The 25,799-nt window shown below is 37.7% G+C and overlaps 1 protein-coding gene across 1 annotated transcript; it reads right to left on the reverse strand.

Moving 5' to 3' along the window:
* Positions 1 to 498: 498 nt before the first annotated feature.
* bloc1s5.L (biogenesis of lysosomal organelles complex 1 subunit 5 L homeolog) lies at positions 499 to 24,662 on the reverse strand (the record flags this gene model as incomplete). Its single annotated transcript, NM_001097757.1, is given in 5 exon segments — positions 499 to 1,072; positions 5,773 to 5,831; positions 10,279 to 10,408; positions 22,746 to 22,828; positions 24,535 to 24,662. Coding segments are annotated over 5 exon segments (567 nt in total). The 3' UTR covers positions 499 to 898.
* Positions 24,663 to 25,799: the final 1,137 nt, after the last annotated feature.

Genomic DNA, 25,799 nt, shown 5'->3' on the forward strand with positions numbered 1-25,799 from the left:
GTATCTAATGATAACATTATTTTTTAGTGGACTTAGGGGCAGATTTATCAAAATGTTTAGCATTTAGAGCTCAATAAATAAAATCTCACCCACGTTCCATTGTATTTATCAGATGGAAATGAGTTCTTTCACCCATTGATAAATACAATTCTAAAAATCCCATAGGAATGAATGAATGTGGGCAAGTTTTTATTTATTAAACTCTAAATTCACATTTTTATAATCTGCCCCTCACAGTATGGAGAGCTGAATTACAGAAAGATCCCTACTCCAGAAAAACCCAGGTCCCAAGCAGTCTGGATAGCAGGTACCATGCCTGTACTATGAATTAGAAAAAGCATATAAGGAACAAGTGAAGTATAGAAACACATTTCACATTGAACACATTCAACATTACTTACTATGTTACATAAAATATGCTTTTGCTTGCTTTTGTTCGTTCTCCAAACACATCTTTAAACTTCACTCCAGAGATCAGTGAAATTACCACGACAAGTCTCTAGTGCTATTACTTACTTACTGCAATTTTATTGCTAAAACACTGGTAATAATACTGTACTCCAATGTTATATTGCTTAAGAATATTCCATAATCATTATGCTAAATAAAATAAACAGAATACTTTAGAGAACTACACCTGGTTAGGATATAGAAGGAATTCTAGAAACCCTGTTGCAAAATAACTTTTTTTTTTTGTATACAAGACAAAAGGCATGTAGAAAATATATCATTGGCTAATAGTTGCTCAAAGCTTTCTCTTCTAACGTTTCTAACATAAGCTCAGGCACTTAAAAATGAGGTAACGAATGAGCCCTAGTAATGCTTTTGTCGTGCTTTAAACAAATACCTGTCCTATATATAAAAGAAAGCTAGTTCTTAATGTGCAAAAATAAAGTTCTTAAAAAGAAATTTGTTTAGAGAGCTCTTTGTCCATAGTGACATACTGTTCCTTTAGGCGCATTACTGCTTTTCTGTGTTCTTCATCAACTGTCTGGCGCTTCTGCTCTTGCTCCTTCATGACAGGTTCCCAGTGGGCACGCATCTTCTCCTCACCTGCCTTTGAGGCGCTTCTCTAAATAAAGCATAAGTAAGGTTTTTGTTGTATAAGAAGTTGCTTTTAACTCAAGTGAGGGAACATCAAAAAAATCACCTGAAAAAGCATTACATATTTTCTGTACAAGAGAACTACAGTAGTGGTTCCCAATCCATGGGACTGAATGGGGGTGTGACAGCCTCAATGCCAATCAAGGAGAGATCTAGGGCTGAATTCTCATGTGCTTTATTTTATATATTTAAATCACTTACAGCAGAGTGACTTTTACAACCATATGCTGGACTACATAGGGACAAATTATATTAATGTAGGAGTGACATGCCAAAAGTCATAATAAACCAGTAAGATTCTCACTTTAGAGTGGTCTCCTGAGAAGGACCAAATCAAGGTCAAAATGAACAATTTGAATAGGGCATTGACATGAAAAAAATATACATATATTTTTTTCCTTATAAAAGGCATTGCACCGTCACTCCTAACACATTGAAAACACTACTTGGGGTCTTTGTCAGAGGCTCAGCTGAAAAAACAAATAATGCACAAATACTATACATTTTACAGCAATGATGTCAACAGCATACAAAGCCCTACAGAAAGGTGGTAATGATCTAACACCATGTTTAACAGCTCTTAATAGGCAGTGTATGTCAGCACAATGACTTATATATGGTTTAAAATACTGCTTTTGAAATTCATAGGCACCGAAGGGATACTTTTCTGGCCCAGTAAGTGTAAAAATGACATAGTCTGGACCACCATTGCATAGTCTCTTTTTGGAAAAATTACTAAGAGTAATAAAGATCCTGTTTAAAGGAGTTGCTATGCTATCTATCTAGTAATAGCAGGTAATCTGGAATGCATGGCTCTCGGAAAGTGATCCCCAACCAGTAGCATGTGAGTAACATGTTGCTCTCCAACCCCTTGGATGTTGCTCCCAGTGGTCTCAAAGCAGGTGGGTATGTTTGAATTGCAGGCTTGGAGGCAAGTTTTGGTTGTATAAAAAACAGATGTACTGCCAAACAAAGCCTCCTATAGGCTGCCAGTCCACATAGGGGCTACCAATAGCCAATTACAGCCCTTATTTGTAACTAGCCAGGAACATTTTAATGATTGTGTTGCTCCCCAACTCTTTTTACATCTGAATGTTGCTCATGGGTGAAAAAGGTTGGGGACCCCTGGTCTAGGATGTCACTGCCAACCTCCATCGGCTGCCACTTTTCATTGCCTACAGCTCATCTGCAAGAATGAATTACAATCTGCATCAGCCAGAATGGGTCACTGAGTATATACAACTGACAAGATTGAAGAATATGCTTCTGAGCAAAAGTTTTCAAAATCTATTTCCCCTTTAAGCCACATGTTGTTTAATTTCTTATACTTCTGCAAGCTGGATAAACTGATGGTCTGTTAATAGCGCTTCTTCTATAACTGGATGATCTATGTACAATTTTTTTTTATGCCTGGCAAGGATAAATCCTTAATATGGTTTTAAAACACCTGAGAGTAAAGAAGACACAGTTATTTGCTTAGGCTATTTTGTGCACTGACCTTTTCTAAGCATTTTCCCCTATTTTCCTGTAAACAAAGAAGCACTGTATCAATGAATCCTGTGGGCTTTAACCATTCCAGGCTGGTCTAGAGGCTACAAGACCACTGTTGATTCTTAGTAGGAGTGTATAGGTCATGGTGGTTTGCCACTCTTGAAGTTATTACATACAAATATGGTTTCATCTTCTTAGTTTAAAGAATTAAAATATACCCATCGTTCAAGTAATGCGGTTTTGGCAGTTATAGAATGGCTCTAAAAGGTTACAAAAGTAAATTTATGGAGCAGCAAAAACAGGGGGGAAAGAAGTAAATGCTGTATGCTAAGCCTTTCCAAAGTGTCTGTAATATACAGTATGCAAGTGAGTTAAGATATAGGATTTGTCCATAAGACTTGACCTGTCCTTTGTATGTTCCCTAAACATCTCCTAGTTGTGTTTTTACAATATCCGCCTATATTGAGTTAAGATCATTTTAACATGAAACATTTATATGTTGCCCTTTCAGAAGTGAAAAGTAACTTTTTACACAATAATTACACAATAATTATGTAGACTTATGAACATCTTGAATGTGCATGTTTTACTAAAGTTTAGCTGCTATGACACATTTTGGTGGCCATGCTTGGCAATCAGTATGTTTAGTTGAGCTGCACGCCACAGACACTATTCAGATATTCCAACCAATGGCGTAATTAGAAGTGACTAGGCTCCACAGAACAATCATTTTAGGGTCCCCTAACATTTAGGAATAAGCAGGGTCTGCTTCCTCTGTTATGTCCCTGATTCCTACATTCTTGATTGTGACACAGGAGGCTAAAATCAGAATTTACCAAGCAATTTCCTAATACTTGGACTTTCTGACCCCCTCAAACCATAGATGTTTGGGGTGAAAAGGAGCCATGCAATACAACCTACAGGGATATAGCTAGAGGCATTATTGTGCATTGTTTACAGAAACTGATCTGGACATTACATGGGCTGAAAAAACTAAATTTTTGTAGTAGGGTTGGTGGCCACTATGTCTGGCTGCATCATGTTTGGTGTGATTACCAACCAGCAGCATGTGCAGTGGAAACTAGGATCTGATCAGCTTCCATTGCAGAAGCTCATTCTTGGTGATTAACGCTTAGGAGCCTGTACACCAGGCATATTTATTATGCTAAAAAACAGCAAGATAATACCAAACGGCGTGTGAAAAAGGCGTGCTTTTTTTAACAAATTTTTTCTTAGAGTGACTTCGCTGGAACCAATGTAAAATAATTAGGGATGCACTGAATCCAGGATTCGGCCTTTTTCAGCACAATGCGGATTCTTGTGTCTGGCTGAACCGAATCCTAATCTGCATATGTAAATTAGGGGCAGGTAGGGAAATCACGTGACTTTTCGTCACAAAAGAAGGTTTTGTTTCCACTTTTTCCTTCCCGCCCCTAATTTGCATATGCAAATTAGGATTTGGTTCGGTATACGGACGAATTGTTCATTAAGGTTTCAGGGATTCGGCCAAATCCAAATAGTGGATTCGGTGCATCCCTAAAAATAACAGCGGCAAATGTAGAGTTTGCATGCCGTAAAATCACACACACCTTGATAAATTCTCCATTTATTTTACACAGCTTTTTTTTTCTGCGAATTTCGTTTTACACAACATAATAAATATGCCCCCAAATGTAATGCAGCCTGACATAGTGCCTGCAAATTTGTCTGTACTGCTGATTGGGGAGCAATTTGGGTGGGGTGCATTATAAAAATAATGGGAAGGGGTTGTTCTTTAATTATCTCACAATCTTCCTTGTGCTGATCGATATATTAATTTTAATGTAACTGTATCTAAGAAAGATCTAAAATGAGATCATCTTAACAGAGTTCGACTAAAAAAATGAATCACAGTATGGTTTTAAAATTATTATAGCAGAATCAGCCTGTCCCTTTCTGTTCTCTGCTAATTACTGAAACAATGTTTTATTATCACAGAGAAAAATTAAATGATTAAAAACAGATTATTTACTCTTTAACCCACAGCTTTAAGGAACTGCTTTTCACAGAAAGCAGGGTATATACGATGTCCTTTCTGATTCGAAGCCTTAAAGACTCCCCTAAATAATGTCATGTCCCCATTTGCATGATTTAACATGACAAAAAACGACAGACAGCACAATATGAGAAAAATCTTAAAAAAAGCAGAGCGGCGGGGAAGCTTTCCTTTACATTACTTGGAAAAAGTAAATTTTCAAAACATTAGATTAACAGCAGGCTTCTCTCCACAAAATTGTTTAAAACACACATGATAAGAAAAATCCAAATGCCCGACAGGTTCAACTAGAATGTAACTAATAATACAGTTAGATCCACATTGCCCCCTGGTGACTTTATGGTGCATTAGTTCTTCAAAATAGGACATATGGAAAAACATATCACTGAAGAACCCTCATTTGAAGGATGAAGCTAATTAACCTTTCCTGAATATACTGTAATTAATACTTATTCAAAAATGAGTGCATCCAAAATATTGTAAGGCTTACATGGCACAGGAGGGAGCTGGATGCAGGTATGGCTATTCATAAAGGGTTATGGCCAACATATTACAGGTATGGGATCCATTATCCAGAAACCCATTATCCGGAAATTCCGAATTGTTTCCTTTTTCCCTGTGATAATAAAACAGTACCTTGTACTTGACCCAAACTAAAATATAATTAATCCCTATTGGAAGCAACCCAGACTTAATGTACAAACTACAGAAAGATCTGTTATCCGGAAAACCCCAGGTCCCCAGCATTCTGCATAACAGGTCCTATACCTGTATTATTTTCAGTGAGAAAGGCTGCACATCATCGCAAGCTGTGGCGGAACCTAAAATGCAGGTTCTGTCACAGCTTGCAATGATGTGCAACCTCTCTGGCTGTTCTTAAAGTATTCATCTCAATAGATGCTATTTGTCAAGATTATTTGAACACCAAAACATTGATTCTTCTCTCGTCTTAGTCTTTAATTATAAGAATACACCAGGACATGATAACCATAGCTTTAGTCAAATATAGGTGTTTCTTTGATAACAGGGCTCACAAAAGACTAATTTGCATTGACAGTTACTATTGCTTGCATTTCCATCCTCACTGTAAGTTTGCATTATCTTTACTCTTGGAAGTTTTGTCAGCGGTGAGCTATGTTTACCTTTGCATTTTCCAGTTCTCTTTGCTGCAGTCTGTGAATGGTGTGATTGGCAGTTTCCACTAAAATAAACAGAAATTAATTGATTAAGCAGTTCTAAACATTAGTATGTGGCAGCAACAAAAACACTCAACAATTACAAATACTTCTCTCAAAATTGCGCTCATCACTATATGAAAGCTTGCACAAAAAAACTCACAGTCCAGGGGGACCAGGTTAGCCATAGGGGTCTCTTGAAATTTTAATGTGATTGTTCTTTAAAGAGCCGTTCAAAAGGTAACTTATCCTTTGTCTTGTGGGATACATATATGTACAGAGTTGCCATCAGGAATCATGGGGACACATACTACTATTTTAGCTGGGCCTTCTACCATAGGGGATCCCAGTTATAAGCCAGCTGGTTAACTGGACAGAGGTTCCTGCCAACAAGTAGAATGGGGTCTCAATGAAAGAATAATCACCCATATATGCATGCCCAGATCCCTAAACCACCCAAGCAACAGCCAATATGCTAACATACACAATGAGCTGCCCACTTTACCACAAGCTCTTTCCCTTTCTAGGAGTGTCACATCTATACATACACATTTCAACTTTTTGGTACATAAAACAGTTAAAATAGATGTACAATACTGGCAAGAAACGGCAAACTCTCTTCATACAGTATACCACACATGAAAAAACTGTAAAGTCATAGATTGCTAACAGATGGAAGAAAAATCAAATACCTCTTTACCAGTTTACAGATGACTAACCCATTCAGCGCTGCCGAGTATCACACTACATATGTTTTAAATGCCGACGATGTGCTCTCTGATTTAGGAACACTTCCCAGTGTGACTAGTTTATTAAATATATGATTTCTTTCAATACAAACCAAGCTTTCCAAATCCAATTTTTTTGTATAATCCTATTTCTGTACCAAGTCATTGGATTTGAAATACCAAAAACATTTTAAATTCTATAAGTATATAAGGGCAACATTTTATTGTGGCAAGTGTGTTCCAGCGCCCAGTATGTTTAGTATTATGGAGACTAAAACCCTACATCAGTACAACAAAGCACCACACAACTTCGGTCTCATAAATAATTACCATGTTCATGTTAAGCCTATAATTATCACAAGATAATCTATAATTATCACAAGATTTGCATAAGTAAGTTGTCCAAAAGGCCAGAAAATAGTCATATATTATGGAAGGCATATATTTTTTAAAAAGCACATTCTGACATATGAGAATCCCACATTATTTTTGATACAAAGATACATTGATATAAATGTGAAACTGAGCAATCTGAATAGTTTAGTGTCCAATATGCATAGGGTCAATAAATTATGTTGCATTACATGTAGAGGCCCCACAATAAATTTGACTCTACAATGCCATATCCAATATATAAATTATACAGTCTGAAGAATTTAAAATGAGTAAATATGTCTTTCTATCTGAAACTACCAAACAGCAAAACTTTGTTAAAAGTAAACATTTTTATGAGATTTGTGAAAAATTGCACCAGCAAAGTGCAGCATCTTATCTTCCACATGCCGATAGACTAGGGCCAGACTATTCTTAAGATCCAGGTCATGTCAACTGTGGGCGGATTTCGTTGCAAAATGAAAAATGTAGCGTTTCGGCTCCAAAATACACCACATCTGCCTGCACCCAGACAGAAACGATGCCTCCGGTGCAGGCAGAGCAGTAGGGCAGCAGATTCTTGGAAAATCCAATGTCGTCTGTCCCTAACCTTAGGCACAAAGAACAAATAAACACCCCAAATATGAATGTTAGGTGTTTTCTGAACATGAGAATGTCTAATATGCATAGGGTTAGTAAGCTATGTGGCATGTAGATACCCAAAATGGATTTTGTGTAAACAAATTTTTCACAACAGATTCTGCAAACATAATACAATGCCTGCATTTCATGAGCTTCAATATTCCCTAACAATAAGATGACCCCAATAACCTATAAACTGTTACACTATTCATTATTTTTTTTTCTACTTCAAACTAACAAACAGATATGTTTTTCTAAAGTTAAAGGAAGATGTCTGAAATGTTTCTCTATTTACAGTCGGCCAGGTACAAAAATAAAAAATATGTATGCCTGATGTCTTCTAAACAGATTCATGCCTAATATGCATAGGAATACAAAATTATTGAAGAATCTAGAGATTTCAAAACAATTACAATCAATAATAATCAATAAAAAAACCAATGAAAGCTTTAAATATTGAACAGATATCAGATCAGATTGGCGGCCAAAATTCGGTTCTCTCTATATTGCCATGAAATTAATGTTTTATGAGCAGAATCAAACAATTAACAACAATGCTGAACTGAAAAAGAAAAAGCAGATTTCCACTTGCCTGCTGTTTTCTTATTGTCTATGGGTGGGAGCCAGGTATTCCAAATCACTAACTCATGTTGAAATATATATATTAAATATATAATTTCCTAGCAGCCTAAAAATTTTATTTTTATATTGTCTGCTTGGGCATGGTAAGAAGGCTTCTAAAAATGTTGGTGGATTGCAAAGCATGCTTTCCTTTCAGAATAAGTTTCTTCTCCCATGCAGAGAAATGGGAGTGTTACTGTAAGAAACCAAATCAGATGGCATATCTGGAACATCAAAATAATAAGTCCACATGAAGTGGTAAGTATCATTCAATTTGCACAGAGAAGCAATAGTAGTTGTACATAAGCCTGGCTGGCGTACATTCCTGGAATCCACAGGTGCACTTATCAGACTTTCCAACACGAGGAGCCATCCAAAAAATAAAGAGCTTACACAGAGAGAACGCAGCAAGTTTCCCAGCTCCTTCAGAAGTGCGAAAACCTTGCCAGGTGCCAGAGTTGAAACCACAACAGGAGCAGATTTTACATAGCTTACAGATATTTTGCCAGCTCATGTCACTTTTCTGTTTTGTTGGCAACAATGAAGTCTGCAAAGACAGACAAAACTACAATGTTTTTCTTTCCTTTGTACATGTGCCATGTATTTTGGTTGATCCTAGAAATTCAAGGCTAGAAACGCATCGCCATACTCGCAAAGAAGACGGTGGACATAAATCTCCAATGTGGGCTTCAGGAGATTTTAAAAAATATATGCTGTCAGTACATGGAAATAAACTACATAAACTGTAACTAGCATACATAGAATATGAGTGAATGGCAAATAAAGTCTCAATTTAAAGCCCAATCTTATAAATCATATCAAAGCAGTCTTCACATGACAATGCATAATTCAGCAGACGTGTCAGTCAAGAAACATCGATCACAAAGGCATGGATATTGTCACAAGGGTGATTAAGTCATGTAGTTAAGGATTTTGGGGTAGATGCTATCTATATAGTAAGAGCCGTGGACAGGTCCACTTCAATTGTAATACATAAATTAAAGACATGCACAGATTCTCACTTAAAACATTTATTTGTGCATTTTAACCACAGCAGAATTGCATATTAACACATTTACAAACACACCACAGTGCAGTGTCTCCCCCCCCAGTCTGAATACCTTGTGTTAGCCACACCCTCCTGACGCGTTTCGCGCTATTGGGCACTTCATCAGAGGAGGTGTGGCTGGTACCGGTCATGTCCCTTAAATACCTGTGAGTTTGTTTTATACAGGTTCTGGGCAACCGGGCCCCGGAACCTGTACAAAACAAACTCACAGGTATTTAAGGGACATGACCGGTACCAGCCACACCTCCTCTGATGAAGCGCCCAATACCGTGAAACACGTCAGGAGGGTGTGATTAAGTCATGTGCCTCTTTTACATTAGGGTTTTATTTACCCTTTAGAAATGATGTTCTTTTAAATGGCAAACGGCATGAGGGCTCTCTTCTGCTGTTTCTAAAGCAAAGTTTTCTGAGAATCTGTAAGTACTAAGCTGCTTCCAAACCATTTTCATAATAATATACTTTTTAGTAGTATGTGCCATTGGGTAATACTAAATAGAACATTGCCATTTTAAGAACTAAAGGACGCCCCCTGGTATCCTACAAATCACGGTGCACACAAACAAACCAAACCATACATGTTAGGTCACATGAGCCAATTAATAGACAAAGGTTGTCTTTTTCTTCCAAACTTCTTACTGTTATAGTTAAAGCTGTATTATTTCTGGTCAGGTGATCTTTGAAATCATCACAAAATGGTGGGCCAAAGGTAAGAGATGTAAAAGGAAAATATTTACAGATACATATATTCCAGTTTGCAAAGATTATTTAATATGCCACTTAATATGATATAAACGATCCGTATTGATTTCGGGGTTAAGTTTTCCTTTAATGGGTTTAAGCTGCCCTTTAAGGTTATTTCAGTGAAAATGTATTTGTAGAAAATACAAACATTATGAGACTGAATAAAAGCATATGCAGCACTGTTCAAACATATATTCCTAAACTATACTGAACAGTCTTCCAGTTCTTTTATAAGCCTACTGTATTAACAGAGTTCATGTTCAAGCTTTGCATGCTGAAATCGGGATTTTGTCAACTTACATTTTTTAAGAACTGAAGCCAGCTGGTCTTGCATTACAGATGTACACTTTGGAAGTGCATGCTCATTGGTTTCAGAAATGCTATTTCTCAGATTTTCAAGAACTCTCATCTCTCTTAGTCCACGTTTTTCCTAAAAAAAAAAAAAAAAAAGTAATAAAGGTTTAGCTTCTGTGGTTTTTCTCTAGACATGGGGAGGAAAAACATTTCAAATGTGTCAGTAAGATTGATCAGATTCAATTAATTTTTTTGCTGGTAGCAAAACCTGAGTAGAGGAGGATATGTAGGGGAATAAAAATGATCCCTGATTTTCCATGATGTAGAAAGTTTTTAAATTAGAAAAGCTATTCAGAATATGTGAATATAGAAACCTAGCATTCAAAATGAGTTATGCTCACCAAACACTTGTGGCCATACCACTACCAAAATATGTATATGCAGCCTGGAAGTAAACATTACCAGACATTACAGGTATGGCATCCCTTATATGAAAAGCCCTTTAAGCAGAAAGCTTTGAGTTAGGGGAAGGCCATTTTAAAAAAATTATTTCCCTTTTTTCTGTAATAATAAAGTAATAAAACAGTGCCTTGTACTAGATCGTAACTACGCTGCAAAAATCCACATTGATTGGGTTGATTTAATGTTTAATAGTGGTTTTTAGCAGACTTAAGTTATAGAGGTTTAAATTATAGAAAGAGGTTCCAAGCATTTCGCATAACAGATCTCATACCTGTATTATTATTACTTACCTGAAATCATGCACCGGCCCGGGATTCTTCCAGCGAGTTCCACAGATCAATTGTCTTCTAGTTTCTTCTTCTTGCAGCTGTGCATGCGCAGTAGAGCACAAAGCTGAACTTCAACTAAAAAGCCGGCTATTTCGTTCTACTGGGCATGCGTCTGCCCCAGAAAATTTGAAGAAAAAAGAAGCAAGTGGTGCCCTATGGAAGAATCCAAGGCCGTTTCAGTTTTCTCCTAATAGGTGCATTAGCCTGCGGTTTCAGGTAAGTAAATGATCACTAGGGGGCCTAACTTTTGGCTACCCCAAGTAAAAAGACCTTTCCTTCTCCTTTAAGTTAACTTTTAGTATGTTATAGAATGGCTAATTCTAAGCAACTTTTCAATTGGCCTTTCATTTGTATCTGCTGAAATGTAATGAACCATAGCATATACAGTGGTTGGCAACTAAATCAACAAAGAAATCAACTTTTGCAAGATAATTATCAAAATACACTCTTTACTACTGGATATTAAATGCCAAGGTAGCATTCTTTTCATACTTGTGTATGCTAAATGTCAAAGTAATGTGTGTGCTAGCTTACCCACAAAATATACAGTGTGGAATACTCTGCACACTAGCACACCATAGACTGCGCATCCTTATGGACTCCTAAATGCAAAAAGAAGCTGCGTGCCAAGCCAAAAACAAGTAAGCACTGTAATGTAAACATTTACAATTAAGAGTAACAACATACAGGGAAATTTGGGGTGTTTTGCACAGTCAAATTGCATAACGATGCCCAAATCTCTCACCTACATTTCAAGAGAATAATTTGAAAGTTCCAGGGACATACAATCAGATATTTTGGTGCCACATGTTTGGGCAAGGCTTGCCAGACAAAGTTCCAAAAATCCTTTGTACTGAATGTGACCCCAAATAAACATCTGCCTGGTCTTTGTTAACCTCCAAAATTTAACATATCATGTAAACTGTTGTTCTCACTAAACCCCAAACACAACACACTCTAAAACACCCCTAAACCAATATGCTACGTGTGCTTTTCTGCATTTCAAACTCTACCTGGAAAATGTATTTCTGTACCCATTTGTAGTAACGTCATTAATAGAATAAAATGTATTGGCTCAGTATTGTCTGTCAATGATTTACATCTCAAAAGTAACCTTTCTGGCTACATTTTAGATCTTAAAGATAGATTTATTAGAAAAGAGGAAATTGCCACACATTTGGTATTCATGTCTTTCTGAATTGACATATTGTGTCAAATTTTTCACTCCCCTTCTGTTACTGTGGTTACACTACATGACGCATTAAGCACTTTTTTTTTCTTAAAGTGACCGTTTCCGTTGTGTTGCCAAGATTTCATCAAGTTTTTCAAGTGCGGAAAGGATCTGTGTTAGCGTATATAATAAATTCTTCTGTTAGCATAGTAAAAAGTAAAATGCATTTACATTTTCTCATCTCCCCTGAGGAATTTCAAGGAAGGCGAACATACAAAACTACCTGTATGCACAGCAATATGGTTTGATGTTTACAAGTTCTCACACACCTCTATTTTAATCATATTTGTGTTGACACTGCACACTTTTTACAGTGAAACTACAATATTACATTTTACATTTGCACCACTTCCACTGGAAGCTAAGGCTCAGAATTGCCTACTACTCAAAGTTTCTGCAAAATGTGGCAAAAAGTACCCGTGCCTGCCTCCTGCATGCAGTATAAAAAATAAATCAAAGATGGGGGCTCAGAGAGAGGGGCCAAATGCAATCTGTAGGTCTATACAGTTATTCCATTAGTTAACTGTAAATAGCAGAAAAGGATCAAGAAAATTCAACATTTAGGGGCTTATTTATTAAAGCCTGAATGCCAAAAATTCTAAAAAAAAAAAAAAAAAAAAAAAAAAAACTGAAAAGACTGAGCAATTCAGGAAAAAAATCCAAAAATATTGTACGATATCAGATTTTTTGCTAAATTTTTTCATGTTTGTACTGATCCAAATAAATCAGGATTTTTTAATAATAAATAAGATCCAATTGTGGGTTCTAGTTTGGTCGGACTTTTTTTTATTAAAGGGATACTGTCATGCGAAAAAATTTTTTTTCAAAATGCATCAGTTAATAGTGCTGCTCCAGCAGAATGCTGTACTGAAATCCCTTTCTCAAAAGAGCAAACAGATTTTTATATTCAATTTTGAAATCTGACATGGGGCTAGACATATTGTCGATTTCCCAGCTGCCCCAAGTCATGTGACTTGTGCTCTCATAAACTTCAATCACTCTTTACTGCTGTACTGTAAAGGTGGCCATACACGGGCCGATAAAAGCTGCCGACAGACCGTGTCGGCAGCTTATTGGCCCGTGTATGGGGGCCCCCGACGGGCTTCCCCGATCGAGATCTGGCCGAAAGTCGGCCAGATCTCGATCGGATGGGATTAAAAATCCCGTCGGATCGCGGCCGCATCTGTTAGTTGATGCGGTCCCGCGATCCGACCGCCCGTTTGGCGAACGCTAGGATCCGATCGTTGGGCCCTAGGGCCCACGATCGGATCAGCCCGATATTGCCCACCTCAAGGTGGACATATCGGAGGGAGATCCGCTCGTTTGGCGCGGAGGGAGATCCGCTCGTTTGGCGACATCGCCAAACGAGCGGATCTATCCGTGTATGGCCACCTTAAATTGGAGCGATGTCACCCCCTCCCTCCCCCCCCCAGCAGCCAAACAAAAGAACAATGGGAAGGTAACCAGATAGCAGCTCCCTAACACAAGATAATAGCTGCCTGGTAGATCTAAGAACAGCACTCAATAGTAAAAACCCATGTCCCACTGAGACACATTCAGTTACATTGAGAAGGAAAAACAGCAGCCTGCCAGAAAGCATTTCTCTCCTAAAGTGCAGGCACAAGTCACATGACCTGGGGCAGCTGGGAAATTGACAAAATGTCTAGCCCCATGTCAGATTTCAAAATTGAATATAAAAAAATCTGTTTGCTCTTTAAAGAAATGGATTTCAGTTCAGAATTCTGCTGGAGTAGCATTATTAACTGATGTGTTTTGAAAAAACATGTTTTCTGATGACAGGATCCCTTTAAAATAATCCTAAAAATTCAGACTTTGAAAAATAAAGCCCCAAATGGATTTAAAACCGCAAACAAAATATTGACAATTTCTTTTACTATTTCCCACTTTTTTTACAGCAAAGGTTCAGTTCAGTAATATACTACATAACTCATCAACAGCAATAGACTGGGAATCATATTGACTGGATGAATAGCGCTGCTATTGTGCCTCAAGAGAAGTTCATTATACAGAGGGATTTAAATGGGCAGGAAAATCTCACCAAATTAATTTTATAATCTCACCAATTATGGTAGATTGGATAAAGTGGAAAATGAAATATTATACAGTCTGAACTTTGTATTTGTTTTTAATTAAAGGGGAATTCCACAAAAACATAAACTTTTTGAAAAGTACATATAATTTCAAGCAACTTTGCAATATATATCAATTAAAAAATATTCAGACTTTTCATGATTTTAATGGTTCTGACAGTTCCATAAACCTAGCCCCCTGCTCTCCTGCTGATCTTTCTGATGATTCTGCTGAGCTGGCTGACTATTGTTACTTTGTATCAGCAACCAGCTGTGCTCAACCTTCATCCTCCAAACCCCATAACTCCCTCCGCACATGATTTCAATAAGGAACAAAACATCATAGTGCAATGCATTGTTAGTTATGTAGTTCCTACATACTATCTGAAAGCTGTGGCGTAGTTGTTACAATTTGTAACATCAGTGTATTTAGTCCCTCCTTCCCTGCCAGGATTTTAAATGATGCAGAAAGAGAACTATTAAACAGCTAGATTGCAGCATGCTTTTTGAAGAAACCGGTAACTGTGATGGGTACATTAGGGGTTTATATGTTATGTGGGCATTTTTTATCAAATTTTGGTTTGGAAGCCAGAGTTCCTCTTTAAAGAAAAAAAAGCAACAGGCACCAACTTAAACACTATGTCAGTTCTCAAACTATTTTAGTTCAGACATCCCTCAGAGGTCCAAACTTTGTTCAAGCACCCATAGCTCATAACAAGGTTACAGATATAAGAACACATCAATGCATCAGCCGTTCACCAATAGTTCCAAGTATATATAGAACAGCAAAGTCTTTGCTCCAAATCTCTTCCTAACTGACCTTCATAGGGAATTCCCTTCTTCTAGCATTTGTATTAATCTAGAAAGTAAGGAAATGTACAATCTATAGTGTTATTGCAGTTACTACTAAGTACTCTGCATGTGGAATGAAAACTGAAGCAAACATTTACAGTTTCTATATGGAGCCTGGGAGCTAACAACAATTATGGAATTGCCCCTGCATGTTTCTTTACTCACCGCCTCTTAGTCGACACAAAAACTCCACCTACCCCCCATATGTAATATAAGGCACTAAGTTTGCCTAGGAGCAGTAACCTAGAGCAACCAATAAGATGTTTGAATTTATACAAAATGGGATGAGTCCAGCGTACTACCAATAGCCGTTTAAATGAAGAATGCTTCTATCCCCTTAGGAGTAGATGTACCGCACAAGTCAGTATTTAACCAGAAGAGAGGAGAGCACTTAAATGCAGATTTACTGCTGTGAATTAGTGTTTATTGCCGACTGACACTTTGCATTTAAACAGGTGACCAGTAAATGCTACATGCGGATTGGTTGTTGGCTGCTATGGGTTACTGCCCCAGGGCAAATTTAGTGCATTTTATTACATAACCCCCAGTCTTAAAAATCAGATGATTTGTTCTCTATATGAATACATATGGCCCTTACAATGTCATTGCCAAACATATGCAAAATGTAGAAACATTTACAAGAATATTGGATTAAAAAGGTCTCCAGTACTACTCAACTTACAATGGCCATACACGGGCCGATAAAAGCTGCCGACAGACCGAGTTGGCAACTTATTGGCCCGTGTATGGTGCCCTCCGATGGGCTTCCCTAATCGATATCTGGCCGAAAGTCGGCCAGATGTCGATCAGACGGGACTAAAAATCCCGTCGGATCACGGCCGCATCTGTTCGTTGATGCGGTCCCACGATCCGACCGCCCGTTACCCATGGTTAGGATCCGATCATTGCCGTGTATGGCCACCTTTACTCTGCATAGCCAGGGGCTCTGCACCAATGAGGCAAGTTGAAAAACTCACCTCAGGCAGCAGCGCAAAGCAGGGTACCAGGGGTGGCAAAAAAAAAAGCTGCTTCTGGTACTTTTAAGAACCAAATGTCTTTCTAGTGCAAGAGAGCAAAACTGCGCTGTCTGCACTATCAATGTGCCCCCTCTCTGGACCTCCTCCAGCACACAAAAAGGTAAGTGCCTAAGACAGCTCCTGCGTTAGAAGCGGCACTGATAGCACAGTAGTACTAGAGTTCAAAGCATAAGACCCTGCATATACCTGCAGGGCTGAATTTACATAGTGGGCGCCCCTAGGCCCACTGCCATTCGTCGCCCCTGTTCCCTCCACTTTATTTGTGCATATTTTCATCATGTGGACTGGAGCAATGGGGATTCGCTCATGGGAAATGTAAAAAATTATATCTCCAGCGCATCCCCAGTGTTTTTGAACCAATGTGAGTGTGGTTGGGCAGCATGCCGCCCCCCTAAAATCCTGCCACCCTAGGTGGCCTTTCCACAATCCAGGCCTGTATACCTGTATGGTATCCAATATCTATAATTCTTGGGAACTGGGGATTTCTGGATAAGGAGTCTTTTCATAATTTGGATCACCATGCCTTAAAATCATTTAAAACAGTAGGGTTGTTTTGCCACGAATGTGGATTTATTCAGCTTAGTTACCATCAAGTAAAGAGTACAGTTTGATTGTTACAGAGAAGAAAAAAAAAAGCACATTTAAAAATTAAACTTATTTGCTGAAAATCGACTCTTTGGGAGATGGTGTTTCCTGTAATTCTGAAATTTTTGGATATTGGTTTGTAGGGACCCCTAGGTTTTACTATGTCCTATGGCTTTAAGCCCTACCCTTTTTCCTTATTCTTAGTTACTAGGCAAAAGCCTATGAATCCATTTAAGTAATTTACATCAGTGTTATTAGTCAAAGGGTGTAATGCCAACTTCCTGCCATACTTCAATATTGTGTGTGGAAAGGGGTGGAGCTTCCTCTTTGGCTGCTGGTGTCCTAACCATCTGGATGTGCCCATTGAGCCTGGGTACACCAAATCCCAGTAAAGCCACTGCCCTAAAGGGTCCTTTACTTTTAGAGATCAAGTCGGGACCAGGGAACCCCGTGAATGAGATTAGCTAGTACAGGTTAGATCTATAATAGACTCTAGGAGAGTAAGGCAGAGCGTATATAGAAAGCGCAGCTAAAGCTCCAACGAGGATCTGTAGCAGGGAGTAGCTTCCCCAAAGGCTTCTTGATTGCCTTTAAATGAAGGCTTAGACTTCTTCTCCCTGACCATTCCGCTGGGTGGGATCTGGACCACTGCAAGGTATATCTGCCGGGGTTTGTCATACACCTTGAATATAATGCCTAATGGAGTCCATTCCTCAGCTGTGTCATCTTTTACCTGTTTGACTGACATTTCATCTGCTAATACCTCCTCCCATTTGCGTAAACCTGGGGACATTGTCTTTGTACTTCTTTGTTTCATTCTAAGAACCTCCTGGCATCCAATCATTTTCCAATTTTACTATACAGTAGACCGTGTTATAGTTCTACTACACCTTTATGGGAAACTTCCACTTAGCGAAGGCCCTGATCCTGATGTGTGAGTCGAAATGTAACTCATGCTCATATCACTAGCTGGACACTTAACTCCTTGTGGTCTGGATAGCTCAGATTAGCGTTACAGGGTTTACGGATCATGGATCCTATACCTGTACATATACAAACCATTTATTGTAAGGGTGAACTGAGAGCCCCTGAGCTAGCACTGTTACCATGTGCATGCTTCTCGTTCTTTATGATACAGGGAAACTGTAACATCTGAATTAATATAGAATTCCTTCAGATCGGAGAAGCTGTTGCACAGAAACTCCACATTTAACATAAATGTTGTGGCCAGAGGGAATTTAAATAAAAAATTGAGCTACAAAAGGGAAGCTTCTGTATTGCAATGCATTTAAATACATTCAAATTCAGAAAGCAGGCTATTAGCAATGCTGATTAACAATACACAAAAAAACTGAATCTGTGCACTGGGCAGACTGTGTATGATGAGCTCTGCAGAACCCTGCAAATGAAGTACAATCTAAATGAAACACAGGCAGAGGCAAGTACTGGAAGATATTAGCTCACAAAAGCACCTCACACATGCTCCTCAATAACACATCTGTGTGGAATATGTATTTGTCACTGTTAGTATTGCATGACCCTGCCCTCTGAGGTGAACAGCTTTGAAATACATGTCTTTAAAATAAGGATATATCAAAACATACTCCAAAATGTATTATATGGCGCCATCTAGTGCCAGAATGTCAATGCAGTCAAATACATGGGTTCACTTCTATACATTTGCACATAAGACTGTATGGGGCCCATTTACTAACAATCAAATTTTGGGTTTTTTCCACAAATCTCAAAAAATTTGATTTTCCAATTTTTTTTTTAAAAAAAAAAAGCTCTAAAAATTGAGATTTAGTAAGTGTAAAAACTACGAAAACCTCGAATACAAAAAAAAATGGGAGCGGCGCTGATCCTATTGGACTGTTTTGAATTGTCTGAAATTTGTATTAGAGATGCCGGTAAAGGATACGTTATCCAGAAACCCGTTATCCAGAAAGCTCAGAAATACGGGAAGACCATCATATTAAAAATGATGACATTTTTATCTGTAGTAATAAAAGAGTATCTTGTATTTGATCCAAGTATAAATAATCTTTATTGGAAGCAAAACCAGCCAATTGGGTTTAATTAATATTTACATGATTTTCTAGTAGACGTAAGGTATGAAGATCCATTTTACGGAAAAATCCATTATCTGGAAAACCCAAGGTCCCAAGTATTCTGGATAACAGATCCCATACATGTATTTGTATTTTTTAATGCATTGTACAGAGTTATTTTCCGTTCACACTCTTTTTATTCAGATATTTAATAAAAATAATGACATTTGTAGTTTTAGAGAAAGCGATTTAGTCATGGTTTCAAAAATCTCTAAAACCACTAAAATCCGACCTTTGATAGATAGGTCTCTGTGTCAAAATGGATCAGCAGCTCATAAGTTATTTGGTTGCTAGAGCCCCATTTAACCTGGCAACTAAGCAGTGATTTGCATGACAGACTGAAATAGGAAGATGAGAAACAATAAGGTTTTTAATAATAGGCCATTCTATAACATAGTTAAAGTTAATGTTGACTACCCCTTAAAGGAGAAGGAAAGCTACGGAGGCATTTTATTGCCAATAGATTAGCTGCAATAGTGCAAACTAGAATGCTATATTTATTCTGTAGAATGTTTTACCATACCTGAGTAAAAAGCTTGAGAAGCTCTCTGTTTGTTTAGGATAGCAGCTGCAGTATTAGCTTGGTGTGACATAACTTCCAGCCTGAGTCTCTCCCTGCTCACTTATAGCTCTGGGCTCAGATTACAGAGAAGTGGGGGGGGGGGAGGAGCAAACTGAGCATGCTCTTGCCCAGGGCAAGGAGGTTTAAGCTGAAGGCAGGAAGTCTGTGTAAAAAAGGCATGATATACACTACACGCCGTCAGGCTTCACCATGTAAAAAACGGTGTAAAATTTTCACATGTTTTTCTTAGAGTAAAATGTAAAATAACGACAGCAAATCTGGTGTACGTATGGTGTAAATTACACACACCATTAAATATTTTACACAGCTTTTTACACCATTTTTAATCGCAAATTTCGTTTTACACAGCATAATAAATATGCCCCTTAGTAAGCTTCAGGCACAGGGGCCTATTTATCAAAAAAACGGTGTAAAAAGCTGTGTAAAATAAATGGCAAATTTATCAAAGTGTGCTTTATGATAAGCCATGCGAACGACAGTTTTGCCGCCATTATTTTACAATGCTTTAAACCTTTGTAAGTTCAGGCGGAAGTTGCTTAAAGAAAAAGCGAGTAAAAAAATTACACCATTTTACCCCGTTTTTTTTTACACAACGATGCCTGGCTATGTGCGGCAAATTATTCTGCAGTTTTTTTTATACCACATAATAAATATGTACTACAGTATTTCCCAACACATCACCAATGATGTTGTCCACAGCAGGCAATCAGATCTTTGATTTTGTTTTCTAACATGTAGGTGACTGTTGAAATCTAATTGCTGATTGGTTGCTTTGGGCAGTGATGTTTGTCTCCAATCTTAAAGTGATACTGTCATGGGAAAAAACATTTATTTTCAAAATGAATCGGTTAATAGTGCTGCTCCAGCACAATTCTGCACTGAAATCCATTTCTCAAAAGAGCAAACAGATTTTTTTTTATATTCAATTTTGAAATCTGACATGGGGCTAGACATATTGTCAATTTCCCAGCTGCCCCAAGTCATGTGACTTGTGCTCTGATAAACTTCAATCACTCTTCACTGCTGTACTGCAAGTTGGAGCGATGTCACCCCCTCCCTCCCCCACCCCAGCAGCCAAACAAAAGAACAATGGGAAGGTAACCAGATAGCAGCTCCCTAACACAAGATAACAGCTGCCTGGTAGACCTAAGAACAACACTCAATAGTAAAAACCCATGTCCCACTTAGACTTCTTCAGTTATATTGAGAAGGAAAAACAGCAGCCTGCCAGAAAGCATTTCTCTCTTACAGTGCAGGCACAAGTCACATTACCAGGGGCAGCTGGGAAATTGGCAAAATGTCTAGCCTCATGTCAAATTTCAAAATTGAATATAAAAAAATTGGTTATCTCTTTTGAGAAATGGATTTCAGTGCAGAATTCTGCTGGAGTAGCACTATTAACTGATGTGTTTTGAAAAAAAACATGTTTTCTGATAACAGGATCCCTTTAACAAATACGACCCTTACTGTGGGAATAAGTGGAAGGTAGAGAGTGACACCTTGAACAGTACTATCTTATGCCTGATGGTAGTGCCAAGCATATATTCCCATCAGACATTAGTCTTAAACTTTAGACCAATCATAGATGAGCAGGAAACTTGAAAGCTGTGGATATGCTAAATTGTAAGGTCTCATACTTTTTCCTGTTCTACCTTTTGTGTTCTATAGCACTGAATTCAAGCATTACTATGGTTATTCAAGCTGTCATAGCCAACCTCTTGCCACTGTGCAATTATAAATGACTCTAATCAAATCTTTAAAGGGATGGAGCAAATTCTCAACCAGTATAAACCTTTGTTCTCCTGCACTGTTTAATCAGGTTATGCTGGTGATCTGACAAGTGATGCTGGGTCTGCTGCTGCCTGATGCAGCAGAACTGATGCCCAACCCACACTTACCAATGCATTCAGAGTGGGGCAAAGGCTGCTTTATTAAGACAGAGAGAACAAAAAAAGAAAATTAAACTCTTACAGTTACAGCTCTTAAAATTGCTCCCTTACTCAAGGCAAGTGCCTCATGGCTAAAATGCTTCTGGGGCCTAATAAATAAGCATCACAAACTAATAAAATTAAGCTGGGGATCTTACAGCCATAGCAGAGATGTCCAGTATGTTGCTCTGCCCCCAGCACCGTAAGGCAATGACTGTGTGTAAATCATTATACTGACTGATGAAGGGAAGTGGATACAAAACCTTAACCACTTTAAAAGGATTGACAACCAAAAAAAGGTTTGTAAATAACTTTGCAATATACATTTGTCAAAATTTTTCTCTGCTTTTTTTGTTATTTATGTATGTATTGCTATTAGAAGAAGTCTGTTCGTCTCTATTCTCGATCCAGATGGCTCAGACTGTTGATACAATGTAAGTCAAACTAGCTGATTAACAGACCTGTCTTTACTGGAGAACTCAGACTTTTGCAACATTGTTTTAAAAGTAACAACCAGGAGTTAAAGAGATTTTTCATCTTTGAGTTAACTTTTAGTATAATTTAGAGAGTGATATTCTGAGACAATTTGCAATTGATTTTCATTTTTATTATTTGTAGGTTTTGAGTTATTTAGATTTTTATTCAGCAGCACTGCAATTTGCAAATTCAGCAATCTGGTTGCTAATGGTCCAAATTACCCTAGCAACCGTGCACTGATGTGAATAAGAGACTGGAATATGAATAGGAAAGATGATTAATAAAGTGGTAATAACACTAAATTTGTAACCTTAAAGAGTAGTTGTTTTAGATCGGGTCAGTGGCCCCCATTTCAAAGCTAGAAAGAGCAAATAATATTAAAAAAAAATAAATAATGAAATTGCTTAGAATTATTCATTCTATAGCATACTTAAAGTTGACTTAAAAGTGAACCATCCCTTTAAGCAAATGCGGTTTCCAATAGCAATTGTTTTACAGAGAAGCACTGAAAATATGCAATAAATGTATATTTAAAAGTTGTTTGGAATTATGTTTTCTTTTATTTGGGGGTTGATTTGCCCTTTAAAATGGTTGATAGAAAAAGATGAATGGCAATACTAGCCTGTTTACTTTATCTCAGGGAAAATAACCTTGTCAGTAAACATTTCACTGAAGGAAGAAGACCCAAGATAAAATGACAGGCCCAAGCTAAAAGTGGGGAGACTGAGGCGGGACCTTGGACGGTCAGACTTCTCAAGAGCTAGTGCATTACATCAAAGAAATTTTACCTCAAACTCCTTAATAAAGTACCGTGTTTCACCCTGAATAACTGGCCGATGGTCCAACAATCTTGAATGAATTTCTCCAATATCTGAAATAGTAATGCAATGCTACTTCAGTAATTATGAATCAGATCAACAGCCCTCACAGTATTTGAAACACAAATAAAATATCACTTTTATGTTGTCAAACTTTCTTTTATTAGGCCTTTATAGCATAAACCTTTTAGGTATAGGTGCCACCTAATTTTCATGCCTACCACTGTATTTACATATGCTTAAACCAATATGAGGAAAGTATATGTGTGAGATTATTTGCTTTGCTTGTAATAGTGACTGGAAAATGGCTACACCATGAACATATAAATCGTTATCAATTTTTGTTTATCAGATTAAGGCACTTTCAGTCATGCTATGTCATGTTGATGGAAAAAAATACTGCGCAGCACCTCTTTGTTGCAAAAAGTGAAAACTTGAAGTTATTAGGTCAAACAACCAGGCAAAGTTTCGGGCTTACTCTTGCCCTTTTTCAAGCCTATGCTATGTCATTTTGCTAACCCACTACTGCCTGTTGCAAGTACAGTTGTAATCCAAGAGTTAATTTATTATTCAAGAATCATCTTCATTCATAAGTCTCTCTAAACACTGCTTGCTTTGCTAGGCTCAGAGGTACAACTCCACGGGCGATTTTGGTGCAATCCGTCGGATCAACGCTGCGACACCATCCAACATTTCCATCTCTTTCCTTATTTTCGTTGTATCCACATGATGGAAATCGCTCGTGGAGTTCTTAGGGATAGTTGCTTCAAATTACCTTTCCTGGCCATCCCTCGACAGCATAACATTTGGGTATGCTGCCGGGGAGGATAGCTAGGAAAAGAAAATCTCGGTAAGTATGAATTGATTTTCTCCTTTCAGAATGCTATAGAAAGTGATATTTTGAGACAACTTGCAATTGGTCTTCAATTTTTTTTTTTTATTCAGCAGCTCCCAAATGTGGACTTTCAGCTGCTATCTGGTTGCTAAGATCCAATATACCCTATAAAGCAGGCAATGGTTTGAACGAGAGACTGAAATATGAACAGGAATATGAATAAGGCATTACTACAAATCTAAGTAATAAAATATAGCAATAACTAACATTACAACTGGAAAGGCAGAAGCAGAAAAAAGCATTTAAACTATTAAAATAAAAAAATGAACACAAATTGAAAAGTTTATAAGAATTTATAAGACATTTATAATATATGTGAGCATGAACTACCCCTTTAAAAACTGGTTAATTCCCAAAATATACAGCAAGGTTAATTGGCTCCTGTTAAAACTGACCATTGTGTGTGCTGTGTGTGTGTAATAGGAGCCTTAGATTATAAACTCTACTGGGGCAAGGACTGATGTGAATCATGTAAAAAGTGCTACAGAATTTGTTGGCTCTATATAAATAAATGAAAATAATAATAATGAGGTACAATTGATAAGGTTTATGATGATAGGATGCTTTCCGGCCCATGCAGACTCCCATAGTTTCCAGTTCCAGACTTTTATAAGCACAGATTATTTGGGCATAACAAATGTCTTTAGGTATCTATCCAGCTGTCTGCTACCATATCCTCTTTTACAACCCCAGCCCACAACTAAATATGCTGGAATAAATCCCTGCAACATTTAATACTCCATAATTGCACCATACAACAAAATAACCAACCCAGTAACAGTTCAACAAGAAACAATCAAGATACAAACTAAACAAACTAACAAAATAAAATAACTACATGGGACACTGCTTTAAGAGCCATACCCTTTATGACAAGCTGGGTTGCAGAGCCCATGGAAGCCAGGCTTTCCCGAGGTTTCAGGCTCTGGATAAAAGGAGAGCCGGTGGATTTGACTGGAGAGCTGCTGCTGCTGCTGCTACTCATGGTTTCAACTGAAAGACTAATTGCAATTTGTGCAACAAAAGACAATCGCTATGTCACATGTCATTTGTGCTTCCAATAAGCCCACAGTTCTCTGTAATACACAGCAATCAACACAGCTTCACCACTTCCCGTATGGCCATAAAACCCCGCCCATTATTGAAAACAAGCAGATATTACAAGGCTATTGATTGGACAGAGCTAAGGTTTCTCTTGAGTATGCGGCCTCATTGGACGATAAAGCTCAATCCCCGCCCATGTCTATGTGCTAGGAAGTTATTTACTTAGAACTGCTGGAATGTTGATTTCGAGTGAGTGTGATACTGTCTTTGCTTGCCAGGGAGACAGGACAAAATGTTACAGCACTGCAAACTTTAAAAAATAAATGAATCACAGAATTGTCTTTTTAATTATACATAATAGGTATGGGTGTTCGGGTAGTCCTGCCCTAATAGACGGTTGAGTGTTGTAGTTCTGTGATTTTAAAATGATATATAGAGGCTTTAAAAGCCTCTTTTTCCAGATTAGGGCTGGGATTCAATGTAGTATTCACCCTAAACTGTTGGTCTAAAATGTGATATTTAGCCAGATCCAGAAATAACCGATTCACTGCATCCCTAGTATTCACCTAAATGCTGGAACAAAAATAGTAACAGCCTATTACTCTTAAAAAGTATGTAAAGAAACTAAAAGAGTAGCCTCCCTCTTTAAAGGGGAGGTTCACCTTCAAGTTAACTTTTAGTATGTTATAGAATGACATTCTAAGCAACTTTTCAACTGGTCTTCATTTTATGTTTTTAATAGTTTTTTTTTAATTAATCGCCTTCTTCTTCTCACTCTTTCCAACTTTCAAATGAGGGCACTGACCCCATCTAAAAAAACAAATGCTCTTTAAGGCTACAGATATATTGCTATTGCTACTTTTTATTGTTCATCCTTCCAGTCTCTTATTTAAATCAACGCATGGTAATTTGGCACCTAACAACCAGACTGATGGCATTGCAAACTGGAGAGCTGCTGAATAAAAGATAAATAACTCAAAAGACACAAATAATAAAAAAAGGAAACCAATTGCAATTTGCCTTAGAATATCACTCTCTACATCATACTTAAAGTTAATTTAATGGTGAACAACCCCTTTAAGATG

This window comes from Xenopus laevis, chromosome 6L (genome assembly GCF_017654675.1).
Source record: "Xenopus laevis strain J_2021 chromosome 6L, Xenopus_laevis_v10.1, whole genome shotgun sequence".
Classification (NCBI taxonomy): domain Eukaryota; kingdom Metazoa; phylum Chordata; class Amphibia; order Anura; family Pipidae; genus Xenopus; species Xenopus laevis.